Here is a 20,951-nt window from a genome sequence, read left to right on the forward strand (position 1 = left end):
TGTGTTTGTATTCACGTTGTCGCACGGAAGTGATGACTCTCTGTCGACTAATCAACGGATGGAAGTGGGTGTAGCTCCATCATCTACAAACCGTACCACCGTGCTTGGTACCCCAACAGAAGGGTACCAAAAACCAGTATGGTACGGTATGCTTATTTTGGTACGGTTCACAACTTTTGATGATGGAAACACAAATAATTGCGTACCGTACTGTACCGAACTGTACTGTACTGCTCGGTGGAAACGCACCATAAGTGACTTGGCTTGGTTTCCTATTCCTATTCCTATTTCCTATATTCCTTCACTACAGAGGTCCTGCAGGGCTCCACACTGTGCCCTCAGCTGTGCAAGTCTGTATCTGCACATATCTGCACTGGAAGATCTGCAACGAATACAATATTTAAACGACAGATAAGTGGTATTAACACCAACCCAATACTGTGACTTAATCTAATGGTATTACAATCTTTTGAGATATGCCGATCCATACTAACCGAGAGATAATTGTGAACAGACCAGATGTTGTTATCAAAATGAACAGTGAAAGAAAGTGTATATTGATTGATGTCGCTGTACCATCAGAATGAAACATAACTGTCAAGCTAACTGAGAAGCTATCTAAGTACAAGGATCTTGAGAGAATGTGGGGAATGTCCAAAGAGATTATACCAGTGGTTATAGGAGCTCTAGGAGTTGTAAAAAAAGCCTTGGAAAATTTTATCAATAGGATTCCAAGCAATATCAACATCCAAGAAGTACAGAAGATAACCCTCCTAGGAACAGCGCACATTTTGCAGATGGTTCTCTCCATTACATATAAGATGATAATGATAATGATAATGATAATAATAATAATGATAATGATAATAATAATAATAATAGGAAGAACACCAATAATACAGGTGATAAAATAAAAACTAAACAAATAAATGGTAAGTCTGAACCTTCTTCTAGATTGAAGAAGATTGTCTTTCTTCTATACTGAATCAATAAAAGCTGTCATTTTCCATTGTTTATCTTACCACTGTTAAGCTAATCACACTCAGCTTTTACTATCATGGAATTGTCTGGCCAACATCTCGGGTTGGATGACCATCCATCACTTGCAGCTCATTTTTGACACCACCAAGCGACAATTCTTCCAGGCCACCAAGTTTTCAAGACCTATCCATCATTCTGAACGTCTCCACAATCCCATCCTCCCAGACCACCGAGAATCTCAATGTGACTCTGGACAGCAGGCTTGTTTTCACTGAGAGTATCAGGGCTCTGACCTGGTCCAGCAGATTCTTCCTCTACAAGCATTTGCAGAACCCATCCATTTCTCATCACCTCCTCAACCCAGCTCCTGGTCTAGGCCCTTGTGCTCTTACAGCTGCATTACTACAGCTCTCTCCTCACCTGTCTGCCCTCATGATATACCAAACCCCTTCATTTGATCCAACATGCTGCTACCAGACCTGCTATACCTCACAAAATTCCTTCATTTGACCCCATTCCTCCAATTCCTCCACTAACACTTTTAATTCAAGACACTGTTACCTGCCTACTGGGCAGCTAAAGGACTAGCTCCTTCCTACCTACAGATGACCATCCAGTTGAATGCCCCCACCACACCACTCCATCCCACCCTCTCAGGCCAACTGTCCATCCATTCCTTATGGGAATGCCCATCCTAGTATTGTCTCCTCTCAACTCTGACACTAGTTGAATGAGGACGCAAATATCATTACCATAGCTGAGCCAAGTTTTCATACTGTACCTTGGGTCCCCAATTGTAGACTCCTCTCCTCTCTCATAGCACTTTAGACCATTTCACACTTGTGAAGTAGCATTATGTCAGACTTGTACAAATTAGGATTCTTTACCCTAGCTATGTAAATTACAAACTCTTTGAATGTGTTGCTTGTGTCATCACCCACTGGTTACCAGCTGAACTAATGATGAAAATAACTGGTATGTTATTTTATTGCATGAATGTATGAGCAGATGCATGCCTGTATCACCTTGAGTGCTCTGGTGTCTTAGACCATTTCTTAAGGTTGCAGAATACTTGTGTGAGGTATGGAAAGGTTTGAGAGTTCTAGGATCACTATGTAAAGTATCTCTGGTATTATCCACAGTTTTCTGTGTTATCTTTATAATTACTTTGTATGTGGGGACAATACACAAGAATGTGTAATAAGTATGAAAAGTGTGGTTAACCTTTTCGTATGTGACTTATTTTATGCTATGTAGCGTGCGTGTTACATTACATGGTTCATTATGTTTTCATTAGCGTTATTAAGTTTCTCATGGTTTTCACCACCACATTTGGTATACTTTGTAATGTTAATATTATTGACAAAAACGAGACGTTAACGAAATAAAAATGGACCTTTGGAAATAAAAACTGATGAAATATAGTACAATTTTCGTTGAGGAATAATAATGAAACAATAATGTCAGAGACAGACAAATGGACAAGCAATTTAGCTACCATATGTGTGTATATATATATATATATATATATATATATATATATATATATATATATATATACACATATATACAGGTCCTTCTCAAAAAATTAGCATATTGTGATAAAGTTCACTATTTTCTGTTATGTAATGATAAACATTAGACTTTCATATATTTTAGATTCATTACACACAACTGAAGTAGTTCAAGCCTTTTATTGTTTTAATATTGATGATTTTGGCAAAAAAGTAAAGAAAAACCAAAAATCCCTATCTCAAAAAATTAGCATGTCATCCGACCAATAAAAAAAAAGTGTTTTTAATACAAAAAAAGTCAACCTTCAAATAATTATGTTCAGTTATGCACTCAATACTTGGTCGGGAATCCTTTTGCAGAAATGACTGCTTCAATGCGGCGTGGCATGGAGGCAATCAGCCGGTGGCACTGCTGAGGTGTTATGGAGGCCCAGGATGCTTCGATAGCGGCCTTAAGCTCATCCACAGTGTTGGGTCTGGTGTCTCTCAACTTCCTCTTCACAATATCCCACAAATTCTCGATGGGGTTCAGGTCAGGAGAGTTGGCAGGCCAGTTGAGCACAGTAATACCATGGTCAGTAAACCATTTACCAGTGGTTTTGGCACTGTGAGCAGGTGCCAGGTCGTGCTGAAAAATGAAATCTTCATCTCCATAAAGCTTTTCAGCAGATGGAAGCATGAAGTGCTCCAAAATCTCCTGATAACTAGCTGCATTGACCCTGCCCTTGATAAAACACAGTGGACCAACACCAGCAGCTGACATGGCACCCCAGAGCATCACTGACTGTGGGTACTTGACACTGGACTTCAGGCATTTTGGCATTTCCTTCTCACCAGTCTTCCTCCAGACTCTGGCACCTTGATTTACGAATGACATGCAAAATTTGCTTTCATCCGAAAAAAGTACTTTGGACCACTGAGCAACAGTCCAGTGCTGCTTCTCTGTAGCCCAGGTCAGGCGCTTCTGCCGCTGTTTCTGGTTCAAAAGTGGCTTGACCTGGGGAATGCGGCACCTGTAGCCCATTTCCTGCACACGCCTGTGCACGGTGGCTCTGGATGTTTCTACTCCAGACTCAGTCCACTGCTTCCACAGCTCCCCCAAGGTCTGGAATCGGCCCTTCTCCACAATCTTCCTCAGGGTCCGGTCACCTCTTCTGGTTGTGCAGCGTTTTCTGCCACACTTTTTCCTTCCCACAGACGTCCCACTGAGGTGCCTTGATACAGCACTCTGGGAACAGCCTATTCGATCAGAGATTTCTTTCTGTGTCTTACCCTCTTGCTTGAGGGTGTCAATGATGGCCTTCTGGACAGCAGTCAGGTCGGCAGTCTTACCCATGATTGCGGTTTTGAGTAATGAATCAGGCTGGGAGTCTTTAAAAGCCTCAGGAATCTTTTGCAGGTGTTTAGAGTTAATTCGTTGATTGAGATGATTAGGTTAATAGCGTGTTTAGAGTACCTTTTCATGATATGCTAATTTTCTGAGATAGGAATTTTGGGTTTTCATGAGCTGTATGCCAAAATCATCAGTATTAAAACAATAAAACACCTGAAATATTTCAGTTGGTATGCAATGAATCTAAAATATATGAAAGTTTAATTTTTATCATTACATTATGGAAAATAGTGAACTTTATCACAATATGCTAATTTTTTGAGAAGGACCTGTATATATATATATATATATATTTTTTTAATCAAATTATGTGCAGGCACTCACTTAACAAAATATGCATAACCATGTACTGCATGTTTATGATTGGTTGATATACAGATCCAGGTCTTGCTGCCCCACCAATGGAACAACTTGGAAGAAAAAAAGAGCTGATTTATGGAGAACTTGTATCTATATCACTAGTGTTATTGACAAAAAAAACACAACGCAGGTACAAAATTGGTGGGAAAAACAGTACATACATTGAGGCATTTGAAGGTGCACCAACCAGAAATATATGATAGGGTAAGTTCTATAGCTGTCAAAATCAACTTAAAAGCTCGACTGTTAGCTAAAAGCAGACGGCTATCTTTTCTTGTTCACTCGACTTGTTAATTGTGCATATCGATAGGCAAGTTGGATGAATGGATGAATGTTAACATTACACGAACAACCTACTAAGTCAATGTTCCTTTTATTATCTAGCTAGCTGGACTACTCCTTAATTTGGACTGCCTCTTACTTCTAGCATAGATACAAACAGTGCTCACTCTCACTCTTGCCATTCGGTATTGGCAAGTTAGCAAGCTTATAACTAGGATATCCAGCAATGCTAGCGTTGTTCTGAGCTAGGTCCTACACTGTAAGACAAAGTCAGTGGAAATATTGTCGTTTTTCACTTTGTCGTTAGGAACACTATTGCAAATGAAACGGTGGCCAATATGTGTTACTTGTTAGTGTTTAGGTTAGCTTACCACCACAATAGTGATTGTTGGCTCTGTTTGTTTACAGGTCAGCTAGTGTACAGTGTCCTATTATGCTTGTGTTGTAGAGATATTGTAAATTCAAAACCATTATTATAATCTTCGATTTTTTTCATGTACCATGTAAATATTATGCTAGTTAGGTTTTATTACTGTGTCCACTCCCACTCATGCTAATCCTAGTGTGAATGTGGTAACCACAAGCGAGAAGCACTGCTCTGATAATAGCCTTCCTGAGGTTTTGCTCGACTCAGTTCTGGGTTGAGACTACTGCTAATGCTATGTTGCAGATGCACAGTGACAATGCCCTTATCATTAAGTCTCGTGTCCCTAATTTGTCCAGCAATATAGTATGTCCTGACGGTCATTTGCACTACAATTCCAAACATATAAGTGACTTAATTATACTATATTTGCACTGACTTTGTCTTACATTGTGGGTAGGTTATATGCGCTGAGTATACTGTACTTCATTGCAGTTTTTTTTTTCATTTGCACTGCAATGATAAACAACCAAGCGCAAAAGAATATTTTTAAATTAAATAAATGTCAGATTTATTTAACAAACAGCTACAGCTAGAAGTCCCTGGCCCTGAGAAGAAAACCTAAGGAATGTAGCTGTCTTAAGAACATCTATGTCCTTGATGAAAGGTCACTGTAATGATTTAATAAAAAATACAAATTGACTAAAATGTGACAAAAATGCATTTGCCTAAAATTAGACTAAATCTTCTGTAGTTTTTGTTGACTAAAACTAATAATAATTTAAAAGACTAAAATGTGACAAAAACTAATATGCATTTTAGTCAAAAGACTAAAACTAAATCAAAATCAGCTGCCAAAATTAACACTGGTACAGTGTGCACCATATAACTGCATCAAGGAGAGACAGCACCAACAATGTAAGTGTGTTTTGATCAAGGGTATTCTGCTCCCTTGTCGTTAGTCGGTACAGACCAAGAAGTCAATCAATAACTGAAATAACTGAGGTGATTAAAAACAATATTGAGCCTGCCACTCAAAGATTTTCAATTTTCAATGCCCCATGTTCTTGTTTAAGTGGACCCTCGTCTACACCGATAGTGCTTGGAGTTTTGTCGACAAATGGTGGCAGTTGAACATACAGCATGAAGAGGTCTGAGCTATTCATATTTTGGAGAGTAACAACAATGCATTTGAGATGCATAGCTGACTTGAGTGGCATGTGCTCTTGTTAAAGACATGATAAACACTGTAATCACAGAATTTTGTGAGAATGACATTGTTCCCCCCCCCCCATCACATTGTGTTGCACCCATCTGTTGTTCCAATACACTGTTTTGTACTCAACTATCATCAGTTCGTGACCAAAACATCTATGATAGAGGCTACATCTCCACAAGGTATGTCAATGATCAATAACTCATCTCTTGCTTAGCTCAACCACAACTAGTGGGTTCAAGAGTTGCCTTTCAAGAGTTTGTCTTTCATTAGGAGATGTAACTTGTATATCCATTCATTTTAAGATGTAAATTAAATTTGCATACCATAGGCAGAAAAAGTAGTAGGTTAGCCTAGCAGATATAAATAGCAAAATATTAAAAGCTCAGAAGAGCAATGCTCCAACTAACTTTCTCTCCCACACATATAGTGGCATGAAAAAGTATTCCCCCCTTCCTGATTTCCTCTTTTATTTATTCTCTCACTGAATGGTTTTATATAATCAAATAAAATTTAATATTAGATGAGGGAACCCTGAGAAAACACAAAGCATAGGCTTGAAAAATTATTTCATTCATTTAATAGAAAAAGTCACCAATTTCCCCTGTGAGAAAGTAATTATGCCCTATGTTTTGAAACAAAGAAATCAACAAAATTTTAGTTGATAACTAGATTCAGGTGACTGAACACAGCCAGGCTTTATTGCAACCAGCCCTGTTGAGTTTAAACAGCATATATATTGAACCTTACCATCAGACAGAAGTAGTCACCACAGAGCTCCTACAGGTATACAATGCCACATTCAAAGGAAATTCAGAACAGCTGAGAAAAAAGGTTGTTGAGATGTATCAGTCTGGAAAGGGTTACAAGACCATTTTTAAGGTTCTTGGACACCACCAAAGGCATTATGAGGCATTATCTCCAAATGGAGAAGACTTGGAGTAGTGGTGAATATCCCCAGGAGTGGCCAACCTGCCAAAATTTCTCCAAGGGCACAAGCGGCACATCCAGGAAGTCTCAAAAGATCCCAGAAAAACAAAACTGCAGGCCTCTCTAGCCTCAGCTAAGGTCAGTGTTCATGGCTCAACAATAGCAAAAAGAGACTATGCAAAAATGGGCTTTATGGAAGAGTAGTAAGGCACAAACCACTGCTCACCAAGAAAAACATCAAAGCTTGTTGCACATTTGCTAAAAAGCACCTGGATGATCCCCAAGAATTCTGGGATAACAGTCTATGGACAGATGAGTCAAAAGTGGAACTTTTGGGAGGGTGCAAGTCTTCCTATGTATGGTGTAAGGCGAATACAGCATTCCTACAGTAAAACATGGCAGAGGCAGTGTGATGGTATGGGGATATTGTGCTGCCTCGGGACCAGGACATCTTGCTATCACTGAAAGAAACATGAATCATCACTATTTGTACTTCTACAGTGCTGAAGATTTGGGCAGGTGAATGCATGACTGTCTGATTTGTAATTATTTTAGTGAATCAGTCATTAAGAATTTGCAGATAGCTTTCACTGCTGAGGCACATAAAATGAGACTATGCAATCTGTATTGATTTTCAGTGAATTTTTGGGAATACCTGATCATTTAAACTTCTGCACAAAAATGTTTCCAATACTGTCTTATGTTACTGGAACTTCAAGTCTATCCTCATCCTTGTCTTTTGAATGATTCCAATATTTGTAATGTATAATTCCTATCTAAGAATCAACAAGTAATGCTCATAGCAGCAAAGAAAGCAGTTTTACAGGTATGTTTTTGCTCTAAAACATATTCTCACCTGATTGTATCTTCCAACTGCAGAAAGCTTTGGAAGTTCTTCAACATTACATGGAGCTCCAAAACAAATATGTCATGTACAGTATATATGTCATACACAAAAATCATCGAGATTATCAGAGAGTGGCTGGAGTTTTCACATTTGTGAGGTATGTATGCCTGCATGTGTGTTAAGTGTCTGTGTGTATGTTGTGTTATGAATATCTATAAATATATTGTATGTTGCTGTCATGCAAAGTGTATTCAAACCCTATTTGTGAAAAAACCTATTAGAAATTGTTCACAAAAACAGTCCCTGTTGCCCTTGCAACAAAAGAGATGGATGAGAGGTTAGGGCCCTGCAATAGCTTGCCCTCCTTTCCAGTAGGACTATCATACCACAGCATTTGTGATAGGCTCTGATACAATGAGCCAACTCCAACCCCTAACTCACCAGGTCCAGAGTGGTCCTCTCTAGCACATCCACCATCTTCTCCACTTTGGTTTTTGCTGTGAAGATGAAATCATCATCCACCCACAGCACATACTTGGTGGACACCTGAGAAACAGCGAGATTCCGTCCTGCAAACCAGCCCTTAAGGGGAGAGAAACACAAAGTGTGGACTTTTTAACAGCCTTTATGTGTAGGTGTTATGTCATCTCAGTGGCAAGGACACTTTGTCTTCGCCTTTGAATAATGAATTTACAATTAATTCGTTCCCTCACCCTTAACTCATTTATTTATTTCCACAATAATGGAAAAATGCTGCATGAAAACAGGAAAAAGCACCACAATGGGTAAATTGAAATCCTCCCTAAAAAGCCTCAAAATCAGAGACTACATCACTGTTGAGTCAACGGAATAGTGCTCATTGTGAGAGTTCTCACCTTTCCGAAAGGCATGATGTAATGCTCTATGTAGGGGCCGGTCACAGGCTTCGGGTGCTCACTGTCGTCTGCAATTATTATGGTGACTGTGGGGTAGTAGCGACGTATGCTATCAATCAAACCCTGGAGTTTGTCATAGCGCATGAATGTCTTGGTCGCTATAGTGACTAAGGCACTGATGTTGTAGTCTAGGAAAGAAGCACAGAGTGTATTTACAGTATACATATATAATGACTTCCCCTCCCACTCCAAAGTGCCAGATTGTTCCTGCAGCGCTGCCACTTGCTGATCAAAGAATGATTATTGGACCATCGCTGCACTGTCTGCTGTCAGATGGCAGATCCCCATAGCTGGCCATAGAAAGGAACTGCTGAGGTTAACTGATGCCTTTCATGTTTTTGCATTTCCATTACATTCCAGGAGTCTCTCCACTGTCATTTCCAGTTTTTTTTTTTTTTTTACAACTGGCCTGGGTTTTTTCAGTTTTTTTTTAAATTCCCTCTTGAACAGCACTTTGTGAAAATCTAAATAGTAAAAATGCACAATAAAAAATGAATTTGATTTTGTTTGACTTAATTATAGTACTTAATGAATATTGACAGCAGACACATACCTCCTTTGGAACCTGGGTTATACAGTCTTGGTGTGACCCCATGTCGGATCCTGATCATGAAAATGGACTGATGCCCATCTGTTTCAAAGCTAACTGTAAACATCAAGGAGACAGATTTTGGCACTTCATCCCAACTGCAAATACAAGTAATGGGGTTACATCAGGTTAAGAATATGATTGCTCCAACGTAATTTCTCATAAGATTACACTAAATCCTATGCTAACATGAACCACACTGATAAATTTCAGAAGAAAATTATACAAACATACTGGATTGTGCTGCTTCAGCCAGTCTTACCCCAAACATAATGTTCAGTTTTAAGTTGGATCAATGTAAATAATTAGTGTTATAAATGCTATGCAGGCAACTTTTCTTACTTACTACTTAAATGAAGCTTCTCATTTCAAACTGCCAATGCTATGCAACTGTCAACTCATGTGCAATGGTGTGATCATGAGAATATATTAAAAAATAACTTTCAGTGGTATCTGAATACGTTTATACGTGTCAAAAATGACATAGAACATTCTGGTAAACCCACTGTGGATTTGGCAGAGGTATTCTCATTTTGCACATCTTGGGTTGATCTGGTCTGAGAGAGGAATGTTTGTAACATTGAGGAGCTTCTGACAGTGACTCGCTCAGGCTCACCGGTGTCTGCTGTATTGGGGTGGAACAGAGTGTTTGTGTAGGCGACAAACTGCAGCTGTCGGTTCAGGTTGGGCAGGAGGCTGCTGGACAAGGTGATGTGCATGCTCCCTTCACTTGTAACCTTTACCCCCTCTACTTCTGCTGACACATCAAATGTCCCCATTGTGGCAGTCAAGTTCACCTACACCAGAAACAGGGCTTTTAAAAGTGTTTGTTCTAACTGCAACAGCTTTTTTCAATGACCACAAAAGTTTCATGTTTCACACGTTTCCTGCATGATGTCAGTAGTGTAATAAAGAAATAATTATTACTGAAACCACATGGACCACATGCAGTTAGAACACACAGGGACCAAGCATTTCACTGAAATCTCCATGGGGCTCTGATCGTACACCAACATATTTGTGTGGTGCCACATAAATTCTCCCATTGGAAAAGCACTTGATGTAAAATGCAAGAAATGAATGTATTTAAAAAAAAATTTACAGATAAAGAATTGAGTGAGAAACAAAGAATCTGTAAACAATTATGTATTTCAAAAATGGCTGACTTACTAGGTGAAGTTTTCTTGGTGCTTCTTGTAGTCCTAGCCCTATACACAGACATCACAGGAGTCAATTGCTCATCTGTCTCCCACACACATACACACACAAAATCACTCACACATACACCCAGCACAACCAGTCATACATACAAACATACATGCACGTACACGTACACACACACATTTACTGTTTTGGTCTACCTGGGATTAGAATTGTCTGGAGGGGTCGCACCTCCACACCCTGTACGGGGTACTGCAAGGGGCTGTTGGCTTCTGCAATGATGAGTAAATCTGCTGGAGTCTTGGACCTGGGGAACAGGGGAAAGAGAGCTTGGTAACCCATGAAGGAGTAAAAAGTGCAAACTGCTTACCCATGATGTTAATTGCAGCCATTATTATTACACCGGATAAACATCATAGACATAAGGGTCTGGCAGAATTCAGCTGTAGGCCTAGTTGATCTTTGACTGCAGGCATTTTTTTATCTACTGTGTGTAATAAAAGGGATAACATTTTATTAACCTCAGAGGTAAACTTGTTCTAAGTTCAATGTAGTTGTGATACGTCTGTGGAGAAAATTAAGGAGCATTTGACCCTTCCATGATGGATAAAAAGAATCTTCTTGAATCTGCACTGAATTTGTCAAGGCACATTGGCTATTAAATCTAATGTGTCCACACTGACAAGACAGAGAACAGGAAACAGAACAAGGAAAGTGAGAGAGAGACAGAGAGATAGACTTGATTGTTCAATAAAGGGCATCAAAAGTCAAGATCTCACATATCAGTAAATTACATAGAACAGACTTGGTACTTCATCAGACAGCTGTAAGCAACCTGTGCAAAATACATCCAACATGTTCTGTTAATTTGCTCTTTTTGTTTACGCTCATTGGCAAGCTAAAGTGTATTCTATTTTTGTCATTGCATTGTTCCTCTCAGTAGAATAGCCGGAAAACTTTATTTCCTGCTTCCGAGCCAGCTCAGGCCAGTGTCATGCTACAGTAATTTTCCACTGAGTTAACGTGATCATTAAAAATAATTTCAAAACAGTATTCAGTGTGATCTGAAATTCACCTGATCTGGAAGTTGCGATACTCCTGCGCTCTGCGATGCTTAATCTCTGGCAGCTCTGCAGCATTGAAGGCCGTATGTAGAGACTGGGCAGACACTCTCGGGAACAGTAGATTCATGAAGGGCAGGTTTATATGCTTTGGCTCACCTTCACACACACAGCTGTTGTGCACCAGCACTCTGAAACAGGTGAAATGGTATGGCGAAAAGGACAGATAAACAAATGGGAAAAACAAGCATTAAGCATCCTATGTAGCACAAAGGCACACAAGTGTTTTAGAATGGTACGCTTCCTGACCTGTGATTCTAAGAACTGAAATCCCAGCATCATCAGAATCCATCTGTAATAATCAGTAGTGACTAGACAATCACTGACTAGTCCAGTGTTTCTGCAGCTGATTCAAATGATCAGTTTGTTATTAAGCAGCTTCAGGAGTTCATAACGAGCTGATCATTTGAATCAGCTGTGTTGGAGCAGGGAGAGATCTAAAACATGCAGGGCAGGGGGCCCTCCAGGAGAGGGTTGAGAAACACTGGACTAGTCCATCAGGGGGGTATTTCAGAAAGCAGGTTTGGTTTAAGAAACTCTGAGTTCAAACCTGAACTCTGGGTTGACTAATCCTGGGCTGTCAAACTCAGAGTTTTCGGTTTCAGAACAGGTGATAACATTTAGTTCAATCAACTCTGAGTTAACCCTGAGTAAAGCACGTGCACGAGGAGATAAAAAGCGCTCATCAATGGAATGCAGATAACATGATTCATCATGGGAACAGGAGAACAAAGGGCTCGATCCTCCTGCTTCTCCCCAGTGGAGTTAGGAATATTAATGAATGCATATACAGAATATGAGTATATATAGCATAGTATATAGTATAGTAGCAACAGAAAATAACTGACCGAGTCAATGCATGGGTATTAATTGGAAAAAAAGAAAAGTTTTATCCCGAGTGTTCCACTTATTTCAAAATGTGTGTGTGTGTATATGTGTGTGTGTGTATATATATATATATATATATGTATATATATATACACACACACACACACACGACGGAGTATTAGGGGCACATTATTCAGGAAAAAAAATTCTGAGATTTTGAGAATAAAGTCGTAATATTACGAGAAAAAAATCTTTTTTTCACACAGTTAAAGTTTCATGCTGAAGCATATATGCGAGTCTATATACATGTCTATGAGCGTTTCACATATATGTGTGTGAGTTTTCAGTAGTGTGGATGCGTGTGTGAAAGTTTCACATGTGAATGCGTATGTGTTTCATATGTGTATGTGTAACAAAGGTCTGAAATATTTCCTAAACGGCCCCTCATAATTATGACTTCTTTCTCGTAATATTACCACTTTATTCTCGTAATATTATGACTTTTTTCTTGAAATCTCAAATTTTTTTTCCTCAATGTGGCCCTAATACTCCGTCGTAGCTCACCCTCTCCTGACGGAGATTTCTGCGGAGTATTTGTGCTTCAATATCAACTGGCTCTTCAAGAAAAAGACACACCATATCTGACACCTCCTTCAGTCTGCAGGCTTCAGGTAGAGAGGAGGGGAAACTCAGGGTTAGTTGAAGAAAACCTGCCAGCGAGCAGGCTAGCTTCACGGAGTATGTTGCCAGAGTAACTGACTCCGAGTTACGCAGAACTGGCTTTGTAAAACCGAAAAGCAAGAGTTTCCTTCAACTCTGAGTCAACTAACAACGAGTTTTCACTAAACCCACTTTCTGAAACACCCCCCAAAACTCATTAAACCGGCAAGGCACCCACTGTCCAAAAAACCCTTTACCCATTTTGTTTATGTGTTTAGTAATTAGGTGGTCCTCTCCTCAGCTGGGTTTTGATGCACAGCACTCACCCAGCCATGCTCTCCTTAGGTCGGTAAGGGATGGCATTGAATTTGTGTTCCCAGTGTTGGAGCCTCTCCTGCAGCAGCTTCTCCATTTTGTTTCTTGGTTTCAGCCGCACATCTACAATGGTGTGAGCCCCAGGCCATCGAGTGTAGTGGACTATGCCAAATAGACCCACTAAGACCACAATCACCAGAAACATCATCTTCTGCAATGGGCGCATCATTTGGTTGCTGGCATACAGAGGCACAGGGACAATACTGGAATTACAAGGCAAACCAGGCTCCGTTTGTCATAATAGGGCCAAACACTGTCAGTGACTTTTAGGGGGCCAACCACAAAAGGTGCTGGAACCCTATTGTTTTGTCACAAAATCTGGCAGGATTGTAGGGTGCTATGGACATATACTCACAAGAGTGAAGGGCTACATATATAGCTGCCAGTTTTAAAAAATGTCTTCATATTCACCAATATAATGTAGAGTCATGAAATGTGGTAGATGTTTTTCAGATCAGTTTTGCACATTTTTGCCAAATAAGCATGGTAATATGCTCCATATTCAAAGTGATATGAGGAACATGGCTGCCACAACCCTAAATTTTGAATTTGTTTTATAGATGAACGACCAAATTGTAACATTAACATATTGTAACAAGTGGAATTTCATGAAATTGAATTCCATTTCCTCTCATTCCAATTTAAATTCTAAATCCTCTCATTTAATTCAAATTTTAAATTCAGTTAAATTTAAATGAAGCAACAATTTCTATTTCCAGTTTGAACAGACCCCAACCCTGATGCACTGAATTTCAATATTCTCAATTTCCTCAACAATGACTAATAGTTCCCTTGCAATGGGGTCTACTCCATTTTAAGCTGTTATAGTGGTGTTAGCAAGTTGGAAAAACTATAACCGGTTCCCTCAGCAAGAAAACCTATAGCCTTGCCTCACTTCTCAAAAGATACTGTCAAGGCTCAGGCATGGACTCAGACACAGACCATAAGTGCTCAGGTTCTAAGCGGTTTATTTGAATCGTAGGACAAGAGTGTCATGGCAGAACAGGCAGGGTCAAAACCAGGCAGGCAGTCCGAAGGCAGAGCAGGAATCAAAAACAGAAACAGGCTGGGTCAAACCGGGTAGGCAGGCAGATCAGGCAATCAAGGCAGGGCGGCAGGCAGAGACAGGGTCAGGGTCAGGGTCAGAAGTCAGGCAGGATTCAGTACTGAAAGCACCAACAGCGAAGAAACATGCAAGTACAAGACAGCCAAAAACCAAGGCAAACTGGCAACCAGACAGAGACAAGCAGGGAATAAAAAGGGCTGGGGCTGACGAGGAGATGGGATGCAGGTGGGCAGGCAGGCAGCTGGAGGCGATCAGGAAATCAGGTGGGCGGGCACAGGGTGGAGAGCGGGGCAGGGCTGGAACACAAGGAAAACAGTAAGCAAAAGCACATGGACCACATTGACAGACCGGGAGAACACCAAAACAAGCTAGGGGGCCGCAGTGCTGACAGATACACGCTTAAACACTATTCACCTGTTTCCACACGTTTCAATATTCAAAACTCTTTCTGCAAACCTTACACAAAAGTGGCATAAATAAATCATTCATTGCGCTATATGTTCATTCAGCAAACACATGCTCTCAATATAATTAACTCAAGTCATCACAAGCTAAACTCAAAGACCACACCATTTTTCCAGGTGCAAACACTAAGCCTCAAAATTGTTAACACATCATAATAAACAATTAGAATTGCAGGGTCAATAAATAGGGCCTAGAGGCATGTCCATGTGCTTTGGAACAATGGATCCTAACAATGCTGAAGTTGCAAGACAACAGAGAGGAAGAGGAAGAGTACAAAGAAGAAGATGAAGACGAGGAAGAGGACAAGGACGAGGACAACAACAACAAAGACAAGTAAACTCAGATGAAATCCGTGCCACCTTAGTTCATCATGTGCTCATACATGGGAGGACTATGAAAGAAGCTGAATAGCTAGTGCAACCCAACCGAAGCCACAGTTACATCCTTTGTCTGTACTTTCAGAAGGGAAAACAGGTCATTTGCCTTATTGTTACTGTGATACATGTAATGTTGTAGTGCATAGAGACTGAATCTCCACTTTGTTCTCAGTGTAGTTTTTACTGTACCGCAGTAATGGATGACCATAGGTCAGTAATGATCAAATTTCATTTTTTCACAGAGGCAGCCATCTATTGGAGGTATATGGAGACTTCTCACAGCTGAGCAGGAGACTGCCCTGGTGAATATGGTGATTGCCAATAATGCCATCCGTTTGAGGGAAATTCTAACCCAAATAATTGAAGACCAGGTAGTCTTCCACGGAACTGACAGCATCAGCATTTCTACCATTGCCCAGATTGTTCAGAAGAACCACATAAGAACAAAGCAGCTGTACCGTGTGCCTTTTGAAAGGAATTCAAACTGTCAGGATCGGAGATCAGGACACAAACGCGGACCACCGGGTAAACGGAACCAAGCGTTTAATTTCAATCAGCGGGCAGTTCGTCGTACAGGGACAGGCAGGGTTCAAAAACACGGGGAAGCAGTCCGGGGGCAGATCCAGGATCAGAAGTCGGGGCGGGCAGAGTCGGGAACCAGGCGGGCGAAAAGTGTCGGACAGATCCAAGTCGGCAGGCAAAGGACGAAGTCGGGAAACGGTCAGGAAACGACAACAGCAACAGACTCAAGGTAACTAAAGCGGGGACGAGACAGGAAGAACTCACTGAAACGAACTAGCAATGAGACAGGGACACGCAGGGGAGATATAGGGCAGAGGTAACGAGGCAATGGGATGCAGGTGAGCAGGCAGGCAGGTGCCGGTGATGAGGGGATAAGGTGGGCGTAGACCAGGCAGGGAGCAGGGCGGGGCTGTAACACAGGAGAAACAAAAACACAGGTAAGAGGGAAAAAACGAAAACACCGCGGCTTAAGGGGGCGGAGCCCTGACACAAACTGAGTTAAGGAGCAACGATTCCAATATGTGCAAGTAATTGCTATACTATGCAGACTTTTTCCAGTATGTAGAGTATAGCCCATCTCTCCAGCATATCAATACAGCACTGTATAGTATTGTAATGTGTTACAGTAACTGCAGTACACAATCTTTCATTCCAGTACAGTAGTACACTACAGTACTGTATTTGTAATAAAATGTGTGTTTTTTGACTTCTGTAGAGAATCTTTGAGCTGCCATGGCTGACCCACATGAGTACATCTTCATTGACGAGGCAAGGTTCAACCTAACAAAAGGCGCAAAAGGGGCACAACATCATTGGTCACTGTGCCATCATACAGGTTCCTGGCCAGAGGGGAGGCAACGTCACCCTACGTGCAGCCATCAGCAATTGTGGCATAACACGGCACAACTCCTTCAATTTCTAGATCAGCTGCACAATAACATTCTTCAACAGGAAGGGAAGCCAGAGCAACCAGAGCAAGCCCAATATGTTGTCATTTGGGATAACATGAGTTTCCATCGGGCTGCTCTGGTTCACGCCTTGTTCAATGACCACCCCAGGTTCATCGTTCTTTTTTTGCCAGCATATTCCCCATTTCTGAATCCGACTGAGGATTTTTTTTCAGCATGGCGGTGGAGAGTTTATGACCGCAACCCCTACGCATCGCAAAACCTTCTGGAGGCAATGGTGGACGTCTGTGGTGGTGTGTCTTATCCAGGGTTGGATAAGGCACACAAGGGCATTTTTCCCACACTGCCTGGCAAGAGCAAACATAATGTGTGACGTTGATGAGATATTATGGCCTGACCCAGACCTGAGACGAGATGATGAGAACACTGATGCTGAGTAACCTGTACATTTGCTGCATTTGGAAATATATAACATTGAAAAATATAACTGGCACTACTGCCTAAATGATAGCAAACCAAGACAGGCAAATTCTTTTATCACACCAGTTGAGTGAATTATCAAATGTGTGGAATGTACCTCAGTGATGCATTCCATTTGCCCCCCTGTGCCTCTATATTTCAGACCTCAGAGACAATATTTTCTAAGAAAGTAGACATCCATAATTGTATGTACAGGCCTATCAAATGTGATGAAATGCAGTATTTCTGAAACTGAAACTGAGTTTCTGATATTTTTCTGAAAAATAAAAATCACTATGATTTCACAATTTTGGTGTGATTCTGGTCATGTAAAAATGCTAATTTTGCAGTGGCATTTACAAAATTATGCAACAAATACTACCAATTATCTTCAAATAAAAATGGCCATACAACCACAATAATGATAGGCTAGTCAGCTGCCAAGCTACAGTGTCTATAGCTCTGCTGGTGTCTTTCGCTGTGAATAGCTGTTGAGAATGTGAACCTGTGGTTGGTCCTATAATACCACAGCAAGTTTGCTGGCCATTAGCCACCATTTCATTGTTACAAACTAATTCATGTTAATGTAGAAAACTGAAGTGAAAAAAGATGTCCTTGCGAACTAGCTACCAATAATTTCTAACTCTGACCTAGCTGACTTGTCTATGCAGCGTATTTTTCCCTTCCATCTGTAATTATGATGAAATGGAATACCAATAACACACACTGTGACTGGAATAGCAACTGGGCCCCCGGACCTTAAGCAACTCCAATATGGCCATCTTGGTAAATGTGTCTGAATATGTTTTCAGACCTCATTACTGCTTTCGACACACTTGGTTTATTTCAAATCTCTCATATTACCTCTTGACCAGATTATGCATAACCATGATTTTTTCTGTATTTATGCTGATACAGAGTCACCTCTTTCAGTTAAACCCAGTGAAATGCTATAATTAAGTAGCTATTCTACATAACTGTCTTGCTAACATTAAAGCCTGGATGTCTTAACATTTCCTCCTGCTAAATACTGGAGAAAAGTTTCCATTCTGAGCAAATCCAATTGAGTCTGGGCTCATCTCCAGCATGAAACCTTGGTGTTATCTTTTAAGCAAATATAAATTCAACAACACACAGAAGAAACTTGTTCAGTCATGCTTTTTTCAGCAAAAAAAAAAAAAAAAAAAAAAAAATATATATATATATATATATATATATATATATATATATATATATATATATATATATATGTAGTGTTAGGTCATTCGTGTCATGTACCAATCTGGAAAAAGTCATTCACGCCATCATCATGACTAGACTATTGCAGTTCAGTCTAACCTACACATGGCTTACTCGTCAAACACTTTCTTCAGCTTCTTCAGAATTAAGCAGCCATCTGGCCAGGACTAACAAGAGAACTCATATCCCCCATCTTTCTCTGCATTGGCTTCCAAGTATGTTCACAATCGATTTAAAGAATTATTAAATACTTTAAAGCAAGACATAGATTAGTTCCTGTTTATATTACTGACCTATTTTTAAATTTCTTTTGTTTGTCATGTTTGTGTTTTTAATTCCTCTCAGGTACTTTATTCTGCTTTACCATACATTTTGCATTTTTGTGCAAATTAAAACCCTTTCTTTCAAATGGATGAAAGGTACTATACAAATAAAGCTTAATACTAGTACCACCACCACCACTACTACTACTACAACTAATAATAATAATAATAATCATCATTTATAAGTCAATGGTCAAATGGTACATACAGAATATTGGACTTTCCCTTATTTTTCCCACTGCTCCTTTCAACTACTTGGCTTTGAATCACTGTTGTTTGAAGCTCTATTTATTTTTAACATTTATTTGGTAGTAATAAATTAACATTTATTTGTCATGTAGGGCTATAATAATCAATAACGAAATTATTTAAGTTATTTAATTTAAGAGTAAAAAAAAAGGCCAGGTTACTTAGGCCTACCTATACCAAACAAGACAGTACATAGGCTAAGAAATCAGTTCAAACGTTGTGACTGAATATACATGTGCCTGAACATCACAGGTTTATGTAGACAAAGTCATCTGTTAATGAGCTACCACATTGTAACTGCTAACATATTACATTTATCTTCTTTTAGAATACTTACATACGGAAGTCTTTACAGTTTACAAAATCATCGAATGTTATAATTTGTTTCTCAGAAATATCAAATATGTAATTAATTTATCAAAATGTTTAAATTGTCTTTTAAAAGGCAAAACAACGGTTATCAAACTGCTTTGCTTTACATAAAGTCCCGTCTTTGAGTAACGGTTTTGTCTGGTTTTCTTTCCGCATACGGAGTTGTTTGTCTGAACTGAAGCAACTTCATGTTTTTTAAAGGCAATGAGATGCTCGGCCATTACTGGCAAGTCATTTCCTTGACCGTAAAACTGCATGAACTACTTTAGAAAAAAAAAAATTGTCACGTACTTCCACATTTAACAAGATCTAGCTGTCAATCATTAGCTGTTTATTGTTAATGTTTGAGAGGACAACTTTAAGAACAACTTATAGTTCTTAAAAGAGGTCAAAGTTCTTCAAATAATTTAAAGTTATGTTTGTGTTAGTTTTTTCTCATTCAGTTCTTGTAGGAATTAGTATTTGCATTAAATCATTAAATCAAGAAAGGAGCAAAACAACCGATAAATTGAAAACTTTTATCTTGAAACACGCTTTTCTCTTCTGGTGTTTTTCTCTGTAAAATAGCATTTTAAAATTATACTTGTCTGTATGAATTGGCGGCTGATTTCAATTTAGAGGCGATGCAAAATATATATAAACTGCATTTCAATTGAAATTAAATTGAAATGAACTGCCAATTCAAATGGGGAAACGTAATTAGAAAAGTTTTGCTTAGAAAAGTTAACTGACGCATTCTATAATTCGTAGTTTCATATACGCTATAGCATCGAGCGAATATCGGAAGCTGCTGTGTCATAAAAGGGATCATACCAGACTGTATTTTTATTAGGCTACTTTAAGATGTAAAATTAATTCCCTCTCATGACAAAACTAGGATTCCTTATGTACTGAAATAAGAGGGACAGTGTCCTACCTCACTGGAAGCGTCCATAAGAACACAGTATTCACACAGTTATCATTAACCACAACCACCTCACCCACCCCCATCATGCACTGCAAAAATGTGCCTATTTTAACGGATTATTGACAGTAATTTTTTTTCCATAGCGAAAACATTAACGAAAGTACAGAAACAGGCCTTGTTTAAGCATTTGATTGATACTCAAATAAATCAAATAACAGTAATAATAAATAAATACAAACGAAAATGAAAGGATTTTGCCTTCATTACCCCCCCCCCCCCAAAAAAAAAAAAAAAAAAAAAAAACACACACACACACAAGCTGGTCTTCTCATTTTCGCTCAACAACACAGATTCATACAATCAATGTGGCTATGGACAAGCCTGAATAAATGCTGCTATAAGTACATAACCCAGTTTAGGTACGTCTAGCCACAACAGATGATGATGAAGTGATTTCCTAAGAGACACAAGGCTTTTGGTTGAAATTTACAGCAGATATGCTAGCTAG

At 39.5% G+C, this 20,951-nt stretch overlaps 1 protein-coding gene across 1 annotated transcript in view; it reads right to left on the minus strand.

The window, feature by feature from the left end:
• The window catches only part of b4galnt1a (beta-1,4-N-acetyl-galactosaminyl transferase 1a), a 32,720-nt gene extending 12,250 nt beyond the window's left edge, over positions 1-20,470 (minus strand). Inside the window, exons 1-9 of the mRNA XM_036533274.1 lie at positions 20,453-20,470; positions 13,508-13,732; positions 11,648-11,824; positions 10,773-10,879; positions 10,582-10,619; positions 10,028-10,208; positions 9,376-9,468; positions 8,763-8,950; positions 8,329-8,469 (exon numbers count right to left, since the gene is read on the minus strand). Coding sequence (XP_036389167.1) covers positions 8,329-8,469; positions 8,763-8,950; positions 9,376-9,468; positions 10,028-10,208; positions 10,582-10,619; positions 10,773-10,879; positions 11,648-11,824; positions 13,508-13,725 — 1,143 coding nt within the window. The 5' untranslated portion in view covers positions 13,726-13,732; positions 20,453-20,470. The remainder of the gene's footprint in view (positions 1-8,328; positions 8,470-8,762; positions 8,951-9,375; positions 9,469-10,027; positions 10,209-10,581; positions 10,620-10,772; positions 10,880-11,647; positions 11,825-13,507; positions 13,733-20,452) is intronic.
• Between the last annotated feature and the right edge of the window lie 481 nt (positions 20,471-20,951).

Source organism: Megalops cyprinoides, chromosome 7 (genome assembly GCF_013368585.1).
Source record: "Megalops cyprinoides isolate fMegCyp1 chromosome 7, fMegCyp1.pri, whole genome shotgun sequence".
NCBI classification, from domain to species: domain Eukaryota; kingdom Metazoa; phylum Chordata; class Actinopteri; order Elopiformes; family Megalopidae; genus Megalops; species Megalops cyprinoides.